Below are 21,677 nucleotides of genomic sequence, written 5' to 3' on the forward strand. Positions count from 1 at the left end.
CACAGTGATAAACAAATGACAACCGAGGGACCTGCTGCAAGGAGTCGTGAAACATTTCCATTTGCACGACTGCTGAGCTTTTCCTCCGTACTTTTAGACAGTCGTTCACTGTCCACAAAAGCAAAATTATTTTACACCACGGCCACTGCCACACACATAGACTACGTAGCCTGAGCGTGAATTTTTCCTGGCATGTTAAAACAGTATCAGATGTCAAGTAAAGCATTTTTAAACATTAAATAATGATAATTTGTTAAATTATCGTTTTTTTAAACGTTTTGAATACATTATTCAGATTGCTTAAGGTTGCTATGCAACAGTGACGCATCCCAGAAGTCTTTGGACTGCAAACAAACATGGCAGAACGCGCAAAGTCTGCTTGCCTGGTGGGTTACTTTTGAATTAAATTTATACCTGTGAAGTCAGTCCGTTACATATGTGTTGTAAATACGTATTTGATGAATGCTGTTGTAGCCGGGAAACCTAAATAACCATTATGAGAGTGCAAAATAGAATGCTTTTCTTAGCATCTTTTTTCCGTGGCTAGCTAGCTAGGCCTACCAACTTCGATGACAAAGTTCAGTCAATCGAATGTCTGCTGCTTTATCTCAGTTTGTTAAACCTGTTTACTTCCCCCAAATTAAGACGAAGAAGCCCAATTCAGCGGGCGCAAGGAAAACGGTGCCCAAACCTGCAAACCGTCCTGCCTCTGCCCCATCAAAAGAAACACAGAAAATGGATATCTTTGCAAAGGAGGAGGAATACAAGTGGGTCTAAGTATCATTGGTGGATGATAATGTTTTCAGCCTTTTGCACGTCTTGCGCTTTACCTGTGTTGTACACCTGTTAAAACATGATGATGGTCATGTCTTTCTTTCTCCAGACGATTGAATGCAGAATTGGAAGCAAAGACTGCTGAAATAGTAAGACAAGCAGAGGAGGTCATGGTAAGATAAATTGTGAATCATATCTCAAAGCCTCATTCACAGTGCGAGTGGCCGCCTCAAATCCTCCGAGGGCTGTAAAAGTCCCCCCCCCCCCTGCATTTAAGGCCTATATTGAAGGCAGCCACGTTCAGACCCAACCTTTTCTAGGTCCCCTGAATATATTAGCCTACAAATGTTATTTTTAAGATTCCTTTAGAAAAGATGTCATTTCATGTGGTTCAAGCTGCAAACCATTAATTATATCAGGGGGTGGATAAAACAGTCTCGAGGGCTCATCTATGATTATCAGTGTCATTCATAACATGCACATCTTGTGTACTGTGCTCCACAGAAGGAACAACATGATGTTTTGTCCAAGCCAATTCCATCTCACATTCATATGAACTCAGACGATGAGGAATATGGGTAATTGAAGCTAATACTACTACTACTAGTTGATTGTGTTTATTGAACTTGTTAACACAACATAACCAATCCATCAGAACATCAGAAAGGAAAGAACATTGTATGAATGATCCATAAGAGAAAACAATGATTTGTTTAACAGAGAAGAGACATTGATGACACAGCTAGAAAAGAAGACAGCTACAAAAGTAAGTATGATTTATCTTATTGTCAACAAATAAATATATATGAAAGACAATTAACTTGGTAAGTGAATTACCTTGTTGCATGTGGTGTATGGTTTACCATCCATGTCATTTATACAGAAGAAAACTGTTCTGAAGCCAGACAAACCCATTGCTGGCAACAAAAAGACATCACAGTAAGTGTAGTTTAAAATACTGTACATTGAGTCTTACTATACATATTTCTGCCCACTTTTATTATTTACATTTAGTAATGCAAGAAAAAGAATCAGTTTGTACCACTTCACACATTTGCCCACTACTGTGAGATTGACTGATTGCATTGTCCATTGTATTTCATAGGAAATCAAAAGCAATTGAAATGGCGGCTGAGGATGTTGCAGTTGTGGAAGACTTTGGAGATTTTTCTTTGGAAAACACCATTAGCAACATTGAGGGGAAACTGAAGGATGGAGTTGCTCCAACAGATGTTGACGACAATGTTATGCCAAGTGTTGGTGAAGAAATGGGATCAGGTTACTGTACATAATCATTTCACACTATGGCTATAATGGATATGAATTTTCCATTGGCATACGTAGAGGTGATAGTCACATCATTGAAGTATATGCTGTTTTTTCCCCTCCAGAGGCTCAAATTCGATTTTTGAAGGCTAAACTTCGAGTAATGACAGAAGAGCTGGAAATATTGTCATTTGAATGTAACAAGAAGGCAAGTGAAAGATTGTCAAAGTCACAACACATTATATAGCCTATATAGCTCATTTGTATTACCGGTATGTATATGTGCGTTCTAAATGCACATGCTTAATTGATTGTGTTGTCTTTAAGGATGATGAAAACAACACATTGAGCAGCAAACTGAAGCAGGCGGAGGAGGATCGGAACAGGCTCCAGAAAACCACAAACATTCAACAGAGCCAGATAGAGAAACACAAAGCTATGGCCGAGGAGGCAAACCGAAGATGTGATGGGTTGCGGAACCAAGTGACTTCATTGCAGAAAGTAAGTGCTGCAAAAAATAAATAAATAGATTTACCATTGCTTTACATACGGTTGTTTCAGAGTCAAGGGCTTGCTTATTTAATGAATGACATTTACAAGAATTACAACATGGACTTATAGAGGGACTTGCAGCTATAGAAACGAGAAAATTATCCACCTCAGGTATGACGTGCTCAGATTTATTTGTTTCATTCCATTTTTAAAGAAGAACAATTATTCTTGTGTTGGCCAACTGAAACCGATATCTGTGCTGAGGAATGTGCAAGCAGGGGCCTTAACTTACATGATTAGCCCGGTGAGGCGGTGGTGGTGGTGTAAAGAGAAGCCATCCTGCAGCTGGTGATAGTACGGTGTGGCCGCCAGGCTTGTGTGACAAGTTATCTTGGGCTCTCAGAGAATTCCCCGGGCCCTCTTGCCCTTGTCTTGTGAAAGATGTGGGTTAAGCCCTCTGCGAGTCGTAAATCACTCTGCGCTAAGACAGCACTGACAGTTTTTTTTTTTGTACAGAGACTTAGTGGTTATATAATCAATAGTATACATACAGGTAGTGAGGAATAGACTAAGGATTTAAAGTCACAGTTTATTTCACATTTAGGGTTATGACTGCATACTTGGCTTACAAAAGTTTACTTTTATGTTAATCAGATATTCTATCCAAATACGGTCAAATATTTGCTGTGCATTTCATAATTCATGGTAATGATTGATCAAACAATCAAGACTTAAGGGCATCATCTACTGTGCTCACATATGGCTCATAGGAAATACAACTGCAACATACAGTGATTCTTTTTTAATGATCACAATATTGGTCAGTGATTGTCTATCTAAACTTGTGTGTTTAACCTCTAGGAAATTGATGGACTGAAGAGAGCAGAGAAGCAGGCAGCAAACAACCACGGAGCTACGGAGGTCAGATTGAACAGGGCTCTGGAGGAAGCGGAAAAGTACAAGACACAACTGAGCAAGATTAAACAGACCATGAAGGTACGTTCAATAACCAACACCGCACATTGTATGAAGTACGGGGCATGTAATCCGGAAATGCAAACTATCTGAATGAAAAGAATTCTGACAAAAATGCAGTGACACCATGTAAAGTAAAGTAAAGTAAAACGTTGTAATGATGTAATATTAGATTAGTGTAATAAGCAATAAGAGTGTAATAGTGCAACAGCCTCAATACATACTACTAATGCTAAAAGCACAATAAAAAAAATGATGAGAGGAAAAATATTAGATAATGGCAAAACGATCAGTCCTAGTCTTTTGGAAATGATCAACTATTAGATTATCAACCGGACTAATATATTTCACTATGGACTGGTTTTGAAGGACACCTCACACCATGATCATCAAAGAATGGAAACTCTGCAAGCTGAGAACAAGAAGTTGGAGAAGCAGAAGACTGAACTTATAGTTGCCTTCAAAAAGCAGATTAAGTTAATTGATATACTAAAACGACAAAAGGTATGGTAAAATTATTTTCTTTTTCATAAAATACAAGTCGTTCATTGTTATTTTAAAAGAAAACATTTTCTTCACCAAGGCACTCCAAAATGTATAATTAAAAATGTCTTTATTATTATGACATGTCCACTAAGGACTTTGAAATTGCCCATGCGTAGCTATCCCGATAAACCAGCCTAAATGTGAGACTGGATGTGTAATGCGCTGGTTTACTAGGCTAATGCGTAGCGGCAGTTGGGCCTTCTTCAGGGCATAGTATAGTGTAGTACACAAGTAGCTCATTGTTGGTGGTTTTAAGCTTCTCATTAAATGTTTCTTTTCCTCCTCTCTTAAAGATGCATTTTGAAGCTGCCAAAATGCTGTCCTTCACAGAAGAGGAATTTATGAAAGCTCTTGATTGGGGAAAATCATAGAAAATCGCCACCTGATCAGATACTTGACATATATATGGAGGATGAATCATGCTGGAAACAGTGGAATATACATGTAAATAACCCTTTTTTATACAACACATTCTATCAAATGCAATTTTAAATGTATCCAGGTGTTACGAATAAATAGGTTTTTGACAGCTCTGTAGTTAAGTGATTTATTTATAAATTAAAATTTCCACATACACAAAAAGTCACAGAATAGAATGATTGTGCTTCAGGTTATGATATTATTTGTAATTACACCAGTTCAGGACATAATGGCAATAGTCTTGGAATAATAATAATGAGATGAGAAAACATGAATCCCTGAGTAAACCCAGAGCCGTATGGGCTCTGAGTAAACCTAGCCTACACCGCCATCTACTGGTGGAGCACATACACAACACAACTGGCCACTGGCCATGGATCATTTAAAAAAACTGAGCATTACACATACAACCACGCCAAACATTTGGTTGCCAAAAGAGATGGCTGGTCAGAGATAAATGTTGAGCATCATTTTCCGTGGTGTATTTATTACATCTTGAATCATTTGTCTCAGTAGTCTGCTGGGGGGAGTGTAACCATCCTGGTGAATTCTTCATAACGAATTAGCCCATTAGAGCCAACGTTGGCCTCTTTAAACAAGTCATCCACTACAAAAAAGCAAGCAAAGGCAAAAAAGCAGGTCTGTTAATAAGTGATGATGATATTTTTCCAATGCATGTTTTAAAGAAATATATATTATAAGTATTGAACCTCTAGAAGTAAACGCACGTAAGTAGTAAATACTTAATTGTATATCATACACAACAATTATGACTTTTAAGTATAAATCTACAGCCCCACTGGTGCCTTGAGGAGCCCTAGGGCGGGGGGACGTTAAGAAGGATACAGCTGAGTGGGGGCGGGGCTTAGTTCCCATTGGGGTGCATTAGTCTATTTTATTTTTCAATACTAAGGGGGGCATTGGCAAGCTTATGATGAGGTCAAGGGGGCGTTGGGAGGCTTTTGATGAGGGCAAGGGGGCGTTTGCTCAAAAAAGGTTTGAGAATCACTGGATTAAATGATTGATTGCCAGTAGTACCTTCTTTGTTTGTTAATTTCTCTCCTAAGCCAGTGAGCTTGGCCCGCAGCTCGGAGGCTTGGATGAAGCCTTTCTTCTGCTTGTCCGTCATCCTCATGGCGTCCATGATCTCCTTCTCTGGGTCCTCCTGGGCCATCTGCCTGTGCATCATGGTCAGGAACATGGAGAAGTCCAGCTCGCCATTTTTATCTAACAATCAAAAAGACGGATGGTGTGTGATATGATGTAATACAGTCCAAAGGTAGATTTACAGAACTAACTCTACAAATTAATTTGCAGTCACTAGGACAAAAACATGACTGAAAGATGAAAACATGGTGTCCAACTTGGCATGTCAAACTTTACAGTTTTTCTCAATTGGTTTTGTACATTTCTCACAACAGAATAATGATTCTCAAAAGTCTTTGTTCAATTGTGACTTCCTGGTGTTACCTGTGCACATGGTCAAATCAGTTTCTCATTGTTTTCGGCATATAGCAAATGCTCTCGTCCACCATGCCATGGCTGTGTACAATTCTCAGTGATTTCGTACATTATCAATTGCTTTTGTCATATCACTCAAAAAGCTTTGTCACTGAATGCATGAAACTATCTCAATCTTATCTGATCAATGTAATATAAAGCCGAATTTACAACATTTCCCATCCAATCTAAACAACATTTCGCTTCAGAAAAGATCTTCAAGAGTGTACTATTCAATTGACAACATAAGAAATTGATTTGACTAGCTTGTCCATACACTATGACACAATGACTAACCATTCTGCTGGCGCTGATACGTTCATTGACACAAAAAACTTGATTTTGAAAGACAAATAAGGGTTTTGAGCAAGAGACTCGGTTTTGCAGGTTATCCACTGTGTTTTGCCATTTGTTAAAGCTGTTTTGAGAATGAATATTATGTTTTGCAAATTGCGAGAGAGATTCGATAAATGTACAAAACCAATTGAGAAATACTGTAAGCTTACATTATAGTTTTTAATCGCTACCATTAGATGGTTTCAAGACCACACACTTCAATTAAGATTGAAGCTACGTTTTTGTATATTTATACACAAATTTCATTAAACCATTGCATTTTAACATGATAAACAACCAAGCCAAAATGTTTAGTTTGAAAGAAAGTGCCAAATACTCACATTTACTAATGCTGGCACAAAATTATATTACGGTATGTTGATCTACGGGCCACACTGAGAGAGGAGGCGGGCCGCATGTGGCCCTGTGTCTCCAGTTGCCCATCCCTGCTCTAGTATTAGCCAGCAACAGAACAGACATACAGGTAACAATAATCTTGATGATTGATCTCTGATTGATGACATTATGCCTTGGGCAGCCAACAGGACAACCACTTGGGTCACTGGCCCAAGAAAATTGGGCCACATTATATTGTATGTATTGAGAAGACGGCCAAGGCACTTCTTTTCTTTTCTTTTCTTTTCTTTTTCTCTACCTTTACTCTCTCTCTCTCTCTCTCTCTCTCTCTCTCTCTCTCTCTCTCTCACAAACACACACACGTTTCATTTATTTATCTTTCGAGGAAAATGATACTCTCTTTTACACCTATACTGAGGTGTAATTAAAGAAGTCTTGAGAGAGGGGTTTAGTCTTGGGACTGGCCAAAGCTGTAGGTGACCCTGTCCCCATCACATAAATCCCTGCACTAACTATACACAAAAAATAATGGGATCAACTAAGCAACTATGTAACCATGTTGCTGACAAAAAATAAAAGAATTTCTGACTTTGTTTCTAAGTAGGATTGTGCTTCATGTTATAATAACTAAGCTCTGACTCTTACGTAAAAGCAGGAATGTGTGCTTTAGTCCTTTATTGCTTTAGGAGCCCTTACAATGTCCAGAAGTGAGCCAGCTCATATCATTAACTCTTCACTACCAAAGATCTTGAATAGCTCTCGACCTGCTCTTACTTCGATGATGAGTAGATTTTTTTTCTAATTATTATTATTTATTTATTATTTTTGTATTTGTATTTATATGTTTTTTTTAGCCATATGCTTGTCAGTTAATAAGACTTGTACACATTTGGTGTTCAGATACAGGAAAATAATCTTAATCGTAATCTTTTTTAATAGCATCTCCTCTTACCTATCTTACTGATTTGTAGATGGCGATCTACTTCACCAAAGGTTGGGCTTGTCCCCAGGCATCGCATCACAGTAATCAAGTCTTTGGCATCAATCTTTCCTTTCCTCTTTCTATCGTATAGGGAAAAACATTCTTTGAATTCTAAAAGACAAAGAAAAAATGGTGTTGAATGACGGATCACCAGATGATTTAACACCTTTGTAAACCATCTGCATACAACATATTTTCATCATAAAATATTAGTAAACATCACAGACATTTCATTAACAAGCAACTTCTCATCATAAACTGTACTTGATATACTGTAGATATGAACACTGATGCACATTTCCAAGTGTAGTTTAGGTATACAACTACTACTAGTACTAATACATCACACTATTTTACAAATGAGAAAACGACATGTAATGAGTTATGTATTCTCATGGATAAGTTTGAAACACAAGTCTCATCGATTGTTAATTCATTATATGTTCAAATGAAGACCTATAGCCAGCCACAACATTTACAAACCCTATATTCTTCAATGTAGTATATAGTAAAAAAAAAATATCTTACCATTTATTTGGTTTTGTGTAAGAAATTTTGCCTAGAGGTAAAGAGGCACTATGTTAACATTCAAACCCTTCAGTATTTGAAAGAAAAGATTGAAGAAGTAATAAGTGAAATCCTGCTTACCATGTTGTGTGAATGGTATGTGTGAGGGGCTGGAGCCTAATCACTTCCTGGAAAAGTCACTGCCTTCTCTAACTGCTGTTCACACCACACCAGCCCATTCTAAAGTCCACCACTGGAGAGGCGTAATTGATAGGCTGTTGCTGTGGCGACAGAGATATTGGATACGGTGTATCATATTATTCTCGCAGACGAGGCACAGCCCATCGGCCGTTAGTGTGGCTATAAAGCCGTGAATAGACTGTGTGATTATCACTGTCTGACCGCACAGCAGGATGACTATAGGGATAGCGCCTGTCTTTCTATGATTCAGACTGCAGTGTTAAGTGTCCCTTATTTCCCCAATAATACTTTTCACACTATGATAGGCCTACCTATTCTAAAAGGGCTGTGATACCTAAACACACCTTTTTTGCAGGCTTATACTATTTGTATTTTTCAGTGGTGGCATTCTAAAGCACATTTTTTCTGAATAAAAGACAAAACTTGAACAAAATAACAAGATAAAAACACATTTACTGGGTCTTAAAAAAGGCAAAATACAGCAGGGTACATTCAGGAAATGTATACATACATCAGGCTGGTTTGCATGAAACTTTATATCTAATGTACCTTTGGCCTTCAATAAGGATGACAAACACTTTCATTCAGTAAAAACAAAGGATAGACCACACACACAGGTCGAATCTCTGTATTGTGTGTCTTCTTGCTCGAAACAACAACCTGAGCTTGGCTGTAACACAAACCTTCAGTGCAGGGTAAAAGCAATCAAGGTAACAGCTTTCAAAATCAGAGGAACCGGTAGTATTGGATTGAACTTTAACTAGTGCAACAGGTTTTTTGGAGCAGTGACATCGAGGTGGTTGTTGTAACAGTATCATGATGAGCATTATACAAATAGGGTCGGATGGTAGAAACTTCCAAGCCAGGCCACACCCTCCTAGTGATGCAACACCTCCGGCGTTGCTTCTAGTCAGGCCAAGTGCAGTGTAAATATCGTTTCTGATCTTCCAAAAAATCGGGAACTCCACCCACTTTGACGGAAACCAGTCAACCAATAGCAAACCTAGGGAGGCAGGTCAACCATGCCGTTTGGGCAACGTTAATGGTTATGCTCTAGGTCAGACCAAGTCTCGAAGAGATTTGAAAGTCGATGATAATCAGGCTAGGAGCTTTTTGGGCCTGGGACCCCATTTTGACCTCCCAAAGTTCTCACAACCCCCCACACATTTTATTCTGCAAAACTGTATGTGTTGTTTTAATCCTAATATTAATGAGTTGAATCATTTTTTTCCATCAGTATTCTTTTTTCCACCACTTGAAAATTCAGTCAACCCCATTCGAATTCCAGGTGACCCCCACATGTGGTCCTGACCCCAAGGTTGAAAAGCACCGGGCTAATGGCTGTCTTTAATGTATAATGTATAAAACGACCAAGGCTCAGGCACATATATAACACCGGGATATTTCTTCCGGAGCACCTGGTCGTTCCAGAGGTACGCCACCCAAACCGCGACGAGGCCAAGTGTCAGGATGAAGTTGTAGAAAAGGAAGAGGCCGTTACTGTCCAGGACAAATCCCCTCTGCCTCTGCTGAATGACAGTGGCAGCCATGGCGAAGAAAGTGAATACATACAAGATAAAAATCTGGCCCTCGGTTACCAGATACCTTTAATGAAAGAGAGAGACAGAAGGAGATTTGTTGTTAAACATTAATGCAAATAAAATGAGTTCTGTAGACAGCAAATGTACATCCGCTCTGGACTCTGTTGTGTCAGAACACTAGAGTTACTGCATTAATACTGTAGTAATGTCATAATATACTGCACTAATACTGTTATAAAACTGTAGTAACTGTATTTTTTATGTTGTTTTATGTATCCAATGCTGGATTTTTTCCCCCTCAAGGGTCATCCATTCCATACAAGACGTGCACTTTTCATTGCTTGGTCACCATCAGCACAGAGGAAATCAATAATGCTGAAACGTCTGCTCTGCTCTCAGTTCCTTCTTTCTGGCCTTGAGTGTGCAGTGGGTTAAGTACCCGACATCTACATTACAACAATACTCACTACTTTGGAAGAAGAAATGTTGATTTTTTTTTCTGTTAATAATAATAATAATAATAATAATAATAATAATAATAATAGTAGTAGTTGTAGTAGCAAGTATAGACCGTCTCTGCCTGGTAGTAGTAGTAGCAGAGTTAGAATTAAAATAATATTTGGTAGTAGTTTAATACTTACCAGTAGTAGAGGGCACTAGGGCCCAAGAGAATCCAGCCGGCCAGAGGCATTTTCTTCTGCTCTTTCACATGAGTGAAACAACCAGTGAAATAAAGGAAAAGAATAATGAAGAATGGAATGTACCTGTAAAAGAAAGAGGGACCACTGTCAAATATCACATCTATGCAATGCATTTCCCCACACAAAGTAATTTATGTCAGGAAATAAATAACTGATAAAATATGTGTTTCTTACCACATCAAATGTCCCAAGTGTTCATCATAATAGTAAAGTAATTCGAAAGAATCAATCTGAAAATGGTGAAATGGAGGTGATAAATTTGAAGATTATCAGTGCAATAAATACATTAATACAACTAATTTCCCACCCTGTTAGCCCACTAATTCCACATACCAGGGATGCAGGCTTGAGGTCTTTGATGATGGGGTTTTCTCGGACGGACAAGTGTAGCTGGTAGCCACTGAGAATGAGACGATGGTTTATGGAGTCCCCCACCAGATGTATGCTGGCCCCCATGACGAATGTTATGATGCTGATGTATACCGCAGAACGAGGCAAAGCAGTAGGACTCCGCTCTATCAACTGAAACAAAACACTCAAATGGTTGATCACATCTATTCCACTACAGGTACAGCATTCTTTATTCTGAATGGGCAGTGAATACAGAATGAGCACATGAAAACATTCTGAATGACTAAATACTGCATTATGGAAATTGCATTTAACACAAAACAGACCTGCAAACTTGTCAAAGAAAAAAAGGTGACAGTCTCCAGCGGCGGAGAGCTCCTATAGAAGATAATTATTTGCTTCACATTCATAACACGCCAGTAAAATGCTGAGGTGTAAAGGAAATCAGGCTTCTAAATGAATCTTATTCATCACCAGCCAATATGGCTCTTAACTTGGATAGCCCCTGCCATTGACTATGAAATTAAAGTTTGCTGTTGTTGGCTGAAGAAGGTACATGAAGGGAAATAAATAAAATAAAAATAAAATAAATAATAAATAAATATAATAAAATTAGCTATATATAATAGGCTACCAAGGATGACGAATGGAAGTTGAATTTCCCTTACAGCATTTCCACAATAAAATGGTGTTGAACTATGAAGAAGATGTGTACCTGTAAACAAACACACTCTGCTTTTGGCTCTTGGCGTAATGGTTGACAGGACCCCCCCCCCCCAAAAAAAAAATCTCTCTAGTTCTACACGATTCACGTGAATGACCTAATTGGCTAGGAAAAAGGTGACTGTCACCAAAAGGTGACGAGTTTGCAGGTATGCCAAAAACTACAAACTATTGCAAAAGACACGCTGAAAATGTATTTCGGCAAAATAAACTGTGGGTGGGCCTACTGAAAACAGGATTTATTTAGTATTATTACCTTGAGAAGAAGAAATGGTGTTATGACGTTGTAGGCCATGTGAAAGTAGTCTCCAGCACTGGGTTTGTTGAGTGGAAACCATTCCAGTGGGAGAATGAGCTAGGGGTAGAAAAAACAGCTGTAATGACACATTACAACGACTTCACATATGTTTATGTTTGATTATTAATCACCAGACAAGCTACACGACATTTCTCCCAACAAGAGCTGTATAAGCAAAACACTCTGTTAACCTACCATTACAATTGGTCTGCCAAAGTCAAGAATCCAGTTTTGAATGGTAAAACATATCCACAAATCGCAATGGAACTGTGGGTTCCGCATGTCAGATTCATTTTTTTCCAATCCAGACCTGAAAAGACCACCAGAGCACAGGGACACCATTCATTTATGCATGCAGCAATGACCTACTGCACCCAAACCTACTAGGCAAAATTTGTACAACACCCATGTTACTGTGTAATACCTGTGTAATTTTAGCATGAGAGATATGCGCGACACAATGCATCATTGCGACATTGTATCAACATAGACTTGTGAAGGTAGCGAACAGTCTTCAAGACGTGTTGAGCAACACAAAACATGCATTGAAATGTTTTGCACAAACCTATTTTCTGGTGCAGATTTCTGAGCGAGCCAAACTGGTCGTTTCCTCATAGTTGGTTATTTGTAGAGAAATTGCATTAAAGCTTCTTGGTCCAAGTCCTGTCAAGTAAAAAATATCAGGAAGCTTTCAGTCAACAAGCGCCACAGATCACATGACTCTCAAAAGAGACTTACTACCGGCTCAAATGCTGTCACAATAAAAGTAACTTAGATATCAAATTACGAGTCATACAATGATAGGCATAGGCTATATTTGTGGCTTTATTTCCTCTAACCAAGTGTTTCCATTTTTACTTTCCCTATTTAAAAAACAAGAATATCAAAGCTAAAAATTAAACATTAAAAAGAAAAACATGGTAATAGTCATGAAAGAATGTTTTGTCTCTGACAGGCCTATTCAGTATTGGTGGACGAGGGCCAGATACGCTCCATGCAGCAAAGATGTGCTTCAGCTTCAGCAACGTAGGCTATTGTACTAGTTTTAATACTGCACTACAACCCATGATTTTCTTGGAAATCTCTTGTTTGTCCTGTAGTACTTTGAACATTCAGTGTTGTCAAGTGAAAGGTTAGGAACATGTTTAAAAAGTGTTTGTGTTGATTTCAAGTGTCATTACCATGGTTGAAACTGTGCGGCACGCACCACGTTGTTGGTTTCGAAATGTGGCCCAAATGAAATCGTAATTGAATAGCCCTGATCTATGAGATGCTCAATGGTCCAAAGTTGTTCAAGTGTGTTTGAGAATGGTTAAAACATGAAAAATCAAGATTTCATTGTCGTGATATTTAACAAAAGTTCGTATTCAATATGACCTTTAGGAGAGAAAATCATGGATTTTCACTAGGATTTATCCTCATGGATGGATTTTACAAACTGACTTTTTCCTTTCTTTTGCATCATGCACAACGATATGGCCATTAATAATTCCAATGTAATGTGGGCATCATATAATTGATCTCATCCTTGTACAGTATGCATTCAATATTATATGCAGTTATGAAATTATTAGCCTGTCCTTGCCACCCGTATAAGTTTCTAATAAGTTAACTCAATTCTCATTTTTGTAAAAAATATATATATATATATATATATATATATTACATTACATTTCACTTAGCTGACGCTTTCATTTGTTCAAACCGACTTACAACTATTATTTTTCAGGATATTGGTTACAGTCCCTGGAGCAATGTGGGGTTAGGTGCCTTGCTCAAGGGCACTTCAGCCATGGATGGAGGTGTAGGGAGAGGTCGTGGGGGATTCGAACCGGCAACCCCTAGATTGAAAGACCAACTCTCTAACCACTAGGCCATGGCTGCCCATATATATATGCTTAGGGCCTTCTTCCTTTCACTCCTTATGAAAAAGCTGTAGGCCTTTAATTTCCAGGGAGAGGACCCCCAGACCTCTGAGCCAATGAGCTGTCCCTTATTTTTTCCTTCAGTGGTGCAATTTCTGACATCCGAAACACTGCCTTGTGCAGTACAATGCAGCAAATTGCAATTTTTTGTGTCCCAAATATTACATTTACTGCATTACTATCGTCATAATCAGGTAGTAGGCCCTATACTATTATTGTAATACAACTCTAGTAACAGTTTTGATTATACATTGGGATTTTTTTCTTGTCGGTAGGCAAAGGTACACAACACTTTTAGCTAAAGACAAAAATAACATCAACATGTATGTTGCCTTAAAGTAGCATCTTAGCATTTGAGAAGCACTCAATGTGGCCTGCAGTGTAGGTAGCCTACTGTATACTGTACATATCTTGCCCTGAACAGTACACTGTGTATATCTTGCTCTGTGCATGTCTGTGCATGACATGCATTGGGGCAAATTGGCCTAGTCTACTCAAATCTAGTCTACTACTCAAAGTTTTGGTATCTCTCCTATTGCAAGATGCAAGTGCAGTGTTGTATGTAATGCCAACTCTAGCCAGTGGAGGGCACGATATCGCACATAATCAGTGACTAGGAAAAAAAACAGTCACCAGACACGCGTATGACACATGAGGAAACAGGACGCACAATCGACCACCGAACTGCTCAATGTAACACGTGCTGCAAGAACAAAATCTCTTCAGATGGCTCCAATTCGCAGACTGGGCATTATTGGCCTGGCAAGGCAAAGTGATACATTACAGCAGGTGCAGTCTGTGAGGCTGCCTTAAAGCAGTCCCACCAAGCATGTGGTAATAGCATTATAACTACACATTAGTATATCAACTTAATTGCTTGTTTGCCTGATTTAATAACTAATGTAGTAATCTTTTCACAGGTTATACAGTGCTTCTTAAAAGTATGTTGACCTATCCAGGCATGGTCACTGAACCTTGTTTAACAGATATCCAAATCCTAATTTGAATAGCACACTTTACAAATACTATAGGGCCTATGTGCTCAAATAATGCATTTTTCATTATTTAGTTGAACAAATGAGGCTGAGACCTTTTTGTTTAACAAAAAGTAACATGCAAAAGTAGGCCTGTGTGAACCTTTCAGTCAGTGGCTTCTCCTTTTGCACCTTTTATTTTGTCCTAATGTCTTCTCTAAGCTCTAACTAGTCTCTCACACCAATTTATGCTGAATTTTGCCTCTCCTCCTTGCATAACTCAGCCAGGCGAAAGAGTTTGGAGGGACATCCGGCATGTACCATATTCTTCAGGTCTTACCACTACATTTCAATTAAAATCTGCAATTAAAATCTGGACTTTGACTGAGACAATCCAGAGTAGCCTACGAGCCATTTGATCTTTAAATAATCCTTGACAAAAAATGTATTGACAACAAGCTTTTACAACAGGATCTCGAGAGGCTCTTGAGAGCCCCTAAAGAGAACACAGTTGGCAATGACAATCAGAAGTGCTCATAACTGAATGAAACGTCTAAAATAGTACACTAACACTAACAGAGGAGGCACATGTCATTAAAGGATTCACTGGCTAACTAATCACAGTTATTAACTGGTGGTCTCTGGATAATGTTTCAACTAAGGCAATTTTTATGCTTGCATGATAATAAAGTATAATCTAATCTATTCTAAACTGCCAGTGGTATTTGGTATTTAGATGAGGTTTTGTCCACTTTTACATTACCTATACATTTATTTCAATGTAGTAGCAGGTTAATTATGGATCCAAGATTGAAACATATTACCTCGTTATTATAGTCGTTTCCCTAATGTAATATACATACACCCACATTGACTACTATCAGTGGCACTGACAGCTTTGACTGGGCCTAGGACAAAGTCATCTGAAAGGGCCTCGCTCTCAATACACACAATCTCATGAGGGCCCTGCGCTTTAACCAGTAGGACACTTGCCTGCCATGCGGCCAACCCGGGTTCGATTCCCGGCCCGGGTCATTTGCCGACCCCTCCCCATCTCTCTCCCCATTCGCTTCCTGTCCACCTCTCATAGTACCCTGTCATCAATAAAGTTGAAAAAGAAAAAAAAGAAAACCCACACACATCATGGGGAACACAATTTTGAACCCCCTCTTCCTACAATATTGAGGCAAAAGCCTAAATCTAGTACAGTATAAGACATGACTTCTTCAAATTGCTCCTCCAGCATAGGCCTTTTGACTTCCCTGCTGTTCTTGGTTGTTACAATGAAATGGTGATCTCTAAAACTCACTGATTGAAGATGGCACATTTGTTTCATTTCATTTATTTTTAATTTCAGGTCTTCTTGACTCGCCCCTGACTTGTGAAAATGCAGTGCAAAGAGAGGTCATTGGGGTGGACAGACTAGAGGACGTGTACGCGGCACATGGCTTGCACCTGTCGGCACCAGCTGAGTGCAGGCCCAACTTATCCATGCTGCCAGTCCGATAACAGTTGGCCCTAGTCAACACAAGTTACGAATTACCACCAGTTGGGCACCGGCTACTAAATCTCACTGCTGACTAATGGGTAAATCAGGCTAGGTCTACATGTGTTGTGAACTCGGTGCGTTGACTTTACTATGAGTGTGTGTTTGCGAGACCAAACTGTCAGCTGAAGCACAGCAGACACACCACTTATCAGTGTAATTAAAAATAGCTTTTGGAAAGGCTCCACGTGTCTCAGAGGGATCTCACTCCAAGGTGCAATGGCAAAAGCAGCAGGGGCTGAAAGTCACATTACAAGCACTCTAATAACAGTAGGCCCTAACTGTAAAATATTGTATGATATTATAAAATAACATTGCCACCACTATCACCACTTTATGGTTGGCTGCAAAGGTTGTAAAGGCTATTTTTCTAAAGAAAAAGAAGAAATTGCATTTTGCTTTGTATTACAATAATAGAACATTTCAGAGCTAGCTGACCCATGGCGAGATTCCCTTTTTTTCTATATTTGTAGCCTTTTCGTGCAGGTGGGACCCCACTCACAGTTTGTGGAATAACAAAACATCATAGCAGCCATGCTAAGACATTTGACAGCTTCAAGTAATAAGGCAAACTTTCATTACCATTACCTCTTTTGTAATAACACATTTATAAGAAAGGCTCTAATGCCCCAGTCCTTTAAAATCCAGTTTTTAGTCATTTAATATTGTCTTTAGTAGGCATCCATGCGTTTTACTCATAATAGCCTAAATATAGGCCTACTGTAATATTCAAGTAGACTAGTATCTTCTTTTCGGAAGATGATTACTTCGCCCGTTTGTTATTCTTCTCTGAAAACATGGGCGTGCAACTTTGGGGTAATTTTCCAAACGATAGGCTAAGGATCGTCCATCGATTGCTCGGGTCTATGTGCATGCCATTGTCTCACATCACAAACATTTCTCACATAGCCGAGACCAAAGAGAGACTAGGGACATGTTAGCTGTTGACAGAGCGGGTGTAGCGCACGGCGAATAGGGGCTCCCAAACCCCTTCCAGAAAATGGGCTTCTCTGCCCTTTCAACCAAAAGAATAACTTGAACCTCACAGCTACGTCCTGGACCAAGTTTAATGACATAATTTGCGCATATGCTGTTGTTATTTTGAACTTTAAAATGTGGGAGATGGTGGTGTTGTCGATAGCGAGGTCTCTCCTGTTGTCCAGGACAAGATGGCAGCAGTGCAGCAGGCAGACTGTGCATGGTATGGGAACCTTGTAAGTCCATAACATGTTCGGAGAGGCCCTGGATTTTATCAACTGTTACTCTATATGAAGGTAAGATATTATATGTTTTTACTTCCGTAATCACATCGTTCATGTCGACATGATAGAACGAATACAGCAGGCTATGTCAAGAGACTAGAAGTACCTTCAGTATTGAGACTGCTAGCTAGCTAACACGATAAAATTTGATAATATTTCAATGTTCGTTGTAATGCAAATGTTATTACACATAGGCATGGTTGTGAAGCGGATGGTTCAACGAATGTAAATGTAACGCTACTTTACATAGGTCCTTTGGCGAGGCATCGACTTCAACCAGACAACTAATTTCTAAACTAACTCGCTAGCTGGCGGACAAATTCAATGTAGAAGGGGTAACTGGAGGTTAAGTTAGTTTACCAGCTAACCCTTTATCGGAATTGCGAAAGTTGATGGAAAAGTCCACATAGCGTTAGTGGGGGTATTTCTGATAACAACGCAATCATTTGTTTTTCTGCGTTGTGCTGTGTTTTAAGAATACGATTGTACTCTTCTGGCAATCTTTTAAATCTATTAACTGTAAACTACTATCTCGACTTGAACACTCAAATGTCTCGCGGACCTCAAGACAGACATTATCATGTTTTGTCAAAGGTTCTAGAATTCTTACCAAGGCATGAAGGCATTTCGACATTTTTTTTAAAAGGGTCAATTTTGGTATCTTAATTTGACGAAACTACTACCAACGTCATGATTAGTTCAGCTGTTTCCAAAACTTAATCGTAGTCTGTTATCACAAACTTTAAATACGCTAAATCAGCAGGCTTCTCGTCAGACAGTAAATAAATACAACCCCAGTAACATTAAACCTCTGCTCTTTCCCCCTGTCCACTGCCGTTTCAATTAGATTCCAGCCAAGCTATTTGCTACGTAGTTGAGAGCTGACAACACCCAGGCTCTGGCTTATGTTTTCTTTTCCATTAACGTCACAGGAATCGTATAGTTGCACTAGCCTATACATTCTGACGGTATAATTACACGACTTATACTAATAATGGCAATTCTGTAATGAATACACCTGCCTGTTCTGTATAATTGTATAGTGTTTGTTAGGTAGGCTACTCGACGCAAAACAATAATTGTAGTCTTTGCATTGCTTGTTGGCTTGTGTGTATCACTGCAAATTCACTTCATTTATGCTTACGTCTGAGATGGCTAATTCCTTGCTGAAATAGGAAAGGGAACATAGCGAGGGTGCAGTTTCAGAAGAAAGAATGAGCGCATTGACAAGCTCCCAAGTTGAATTGAAGTCACACGAGATCACGCTGGCTGTTTCAGCTCGACATACTTCAGATTGAATCCTTGTGCGAAAGCTACAGACATGGACGCTGTTGAAATTGATACAGTTGTGTAGGCAGGAAATAACGCCGCATCAAAACCCGGAAAGGACACTAATTTTACGCACCACCACTTACTATACATGGCAGTATTTTAATTACAGTTGTATTGTTGTTTCAATCTTTCATCTTCACGCAAACCACACATGAATGATATTGTTATAAACATCAATTAACCATGTTAGTACACTGTGCTTTTGTTTAGACATATTCCCAATAGTTTGAAGTTCATGCTTGATATATCTAGAGAAGAATGCAAATATTCTCGAAGAACTGGCCAATAGTGGGGTTAGGGTCATTGAGATAAATAGAATATATACTGTAGACTATATACTGTCAATGGGTTAGGGTAGATTGTGGATGGTGAATTATAGCCTGTTCTTTGGGACAGACATTGGTGGGAGACCAACTATAGTGTTGGCTAGTGAGTGAATCATAATGTACAGTAGGTGCGGGGGACTGGGTGCACAACCCCAAAAAGACTCCTTCACCCTAAGTGCAGGAAACCTGTGACCAGATAGAATATTGAAATCATAAGCCTTTTGAAACCACAGGCACAAGCTCTAGTACATCACGGAAGTTTAGAAGACGGTGAGGGACATGGTCTGGGGTGTCTCAAATAACTTTGCAGAGGGCTTTTTCAGAGAAGGCCCCTAGACCTATAGTATCTGGTGACTGTCTCATAAATACACCTTGCACCTTGGGCTCAGTAACATCGATTGTGACGTCTGGGAGAGGGGTTATGTTGGCGATGACACTACTGGTATAAAAGGCAGATAAGTCAACAGTTGCAAATAATTCCTCTGAAGAAGATCATCGACCTAAAATGTGTGACTGGGTTAAATACAGGATGCAATGATTTTAATGGCGATGATGCTAAAAACAAAAACTGGTGCAGGAACTCCGGTTAAACTCTATATTCTCAGCACATAGTCGTTTTCACAGTAGTAATAACAGCAAGTCAGTGAGTTGTTGCACTACTTCACAGTATGCCCATGAACTTGGTTAGCCATCTTGTCAAACTCGTGAAGACGAAAATGAGATGAAAATAACCTCTAGGCTATAACATAATCAAAATTTGAGTTTGGCTTCCAAATTAAATGCTGTCAGATACTCAGAGAAAAAGCAGACGTAACTGTAAGTAGCACATGGCTTCTTGATCAATGATATACTATTAGACATATTGAGCTACTGGCTAACTAGTCTTAAGTAATGTGCTGCCTGCATCTACTTTAATTTGTGCTGATGTCTTTGGTCTGGACTGCATTTTTCAATCTCAGTTGGGAATCCAGTGTTTTATTTGACCTAAAGTTCAGGCAACTATCTGAGAACTTTATTAAGCATGTTTAAGTCAGTAAGTAAGCACTTACTAGTAAGCCTAGATCACGAAGGCAGACGTGTAACTGACTAGTGAATTACACACTAGTGGATAAAATGGCACAAGGGTGTGAAAAATGCCTTTGACCAGTTATGTTTTCGAGGAGTATGTCCCCTATCCCCATTCAACACAAGCACTGGTAGTATCTAGTAGTTCTACTTTTTCATTATGACCCTTTTTAGCATGATGGATCCTCGCAGACCTCTGTTGTATAATGCAAGCTTTGTTGTAGCTTCTCAGTAGATCAAGTGTTATAAGTAAGAAGACATTCTGCAACTGAATAGGCCCTTTTCTTGATTAAACCTAGTATGAATTATGGCCTTTAATCCATGGAATCCCTCTGGCATACTGAAGTTGAAAGTTGGGTTTCATTAAAATGCTATAGTCAGAAACCATCTGCTTCTCTCCTTTTATTGGGTGATAATGAGTGTTAGGAACCCCATCATTCTAACACCTTACTCAAATCTTGACGGAAGCCTATGGTGTGTGTGAATGTTCTGTGTGTGGTGGACAGTAAAGCATGGATATCCTTTGTAAATGAAGTTGTGCTTTTTAGTAGGTCTACGACATGGTTTAAGGCCTATGGTATGGTCTGTTTCACATCCTTGTGTGTTTAAGCGGTGTTAAATTTAGTTTGTGGCAGTTATGTTATTTTTCACTTCTGTTTATGTGTTTAATTCAGTCAGTGGGCAACATTGCATGACGCTTTTGGTCTTGGTGGCCGCCTTGTGCTCTTGAGAATGCCTCTCTAATTGCGCAGTACCACATAGGGTTTTAAGAGCAGGCCCAAGCATCAGGCAGGCCTAGGTATCTGCAATAACAAGGGAGCAATATCATTGTTTCCCCTCCCCTCTTATCTTGGCCACCGCATACAGATTTGCACACTGCGTCACCAAGGCTATATTGATCTTATTGACCCAGCGTGCAGTCAATTTGTTTTGTTACGTTCTCGTGTAAGTGGGGCATGTTTTTATTTTTTTTGCTCTTGCATGTGTAGTAGTCTTTGTTTAGACATTAGCCTATTCTGTTTTTTCATTCTACGCTGTTTTTCTGTCGTTGCATTTTTGTGTTTCACACACACGTTCTTCTGTTTCCTTGGAGTCAGTTGCACACCATTTTTTCTGAATAAAAGTTCCTTGTTGTAGTACCATGTAATGGCATTTAAGTCTTAGGACTTGGTATTGTTTAGATTTAGAACTTTAACTTATATTCATGCATTTCTGTAAGTTGTAAAACCAGACGGGCAATTTGTGTTTTGTATTGGCACTCCCAAGTGTGTTGCTTG

The 21,677-nt window shown here is 39.1% G+C and overlaps 4 protein-coding genes across 4 annotated transcripts in view; 2 read left to right on the forward strand and 2 right to left on the reverse strand.

The window, feature by feature from the left end:
• Positions 1-32: 32 nt before the first annotated feature.
• Positions 33-4,582, forward strand: tex9 (testis expressed 9). Its single transcript, XM_063189074.1, has 12 exons — positions 33-386; positions 646-767; positions 884-947; positions 1,279-1,352; positions 1,495-1,540; positions 1,658-1,713; positions 1,880-2,052; positions 2,166-2,248; positions 2,368-2,541; positions 3,394-3,528; positions 3,877-4,011; positions 4,347-4,582. The coding sequence occupies exons 1-12, from the start codon at positions 357-359 to the stop codon at positions 4,422-4,424; spliced, it is 1,170 nt and encodes a 389-aa protein (XP_063045144.1). The 5' UTR covers positions 33-356; the 3' UTR covers positions 4,425-4,582.
• A 47-nt stretch (positions 4,583-4,629) lies between these two features.
• Positions 4,630-9,793, reverse strand: calml4a (calmodulin-like 4a). The gene is made up of 5 exons (XM_063189076.1): positions 9,775-9,793; positions 8,297-8,436; positions 7,619-7,728; positions 5,512-5,700; positions 4,630-5,080 (listed from the first exon to the last, which is right to left on the reverse strand). The coding sequence occupies exons 3-5, from the start codon at positions 7,683-7,685 to the stop codon at positions 4,983-4,985; spliced, it is 354 nt and encodes a 117-aa protein (XP_063045146.1). The 5' UTR covers positions 7,686-7,728; positions 8,297-8,436; positions 9,775-9,793; the 3' UTR covers positions 4,630-4,982.
• Positions 8,790-12,669, reverse strand: cln6a (CLN6 transmembrane ER protein a). Its single transcript, XM_063189075.1, has 7 exons — positions 12,536-12,669; positions 12,166-12,280; positions 11,929-12,027; positions 10,932-11,120; positions 10,773-10,828; positions 10,539-10,661; positions 8,790-9,961 (listed from the first exon to the last, which is right to left on the reverse strand). Exons 1-7 carry the CDS (start codon positions 12,583-12,585, stop codon positions 9,691-9,693), a joined length of 903 nt encoding a protein of 300 aa, XP_063045145.1. The 5' UTR covers positions 12,586-12,669; the 3' UTR covers positions 8,790-9,690.
• A 4,637-nt stretch (positions 12,670-17,306) lies between these two features.
• hipk3b (homeodomain interacting protein kinase 3b) overlaps positions 17,307-21,677 on the forward strand; it is a 70,280-nt gene continuing 65,909 nt past the window's right edge. Inside the window, exon 1 of the mRNA XM_063188643.1 lies at positions 17,307-17,689. Coding sequence (XP_063044713.1) covers positions 17,614-17,689 — 76 coding nt within the window. The 5' untranslated portion in view covers positions 17,307-17,613. The remainder of the gene's footprint in view (positions 17,690-21,677) is intronic.

The sequence above is a fragment of the Engraulis encrasicolus genome, chromosome 22, assembly GCF_034702125.1.
Source record: "Engraulis encrasicolus isolate BLACKSEA-1 chromosome 22, IST_EnEncr_1.0, whole genome shotgun sequence".
In the NCBI taxonomy this organism is placed as follows: Eukaryota; Metazoa; Chordata; class Actinopteri; order Clupeiformes; family Engraulidae; genus Engraulis; species Engraulis encrasicolus.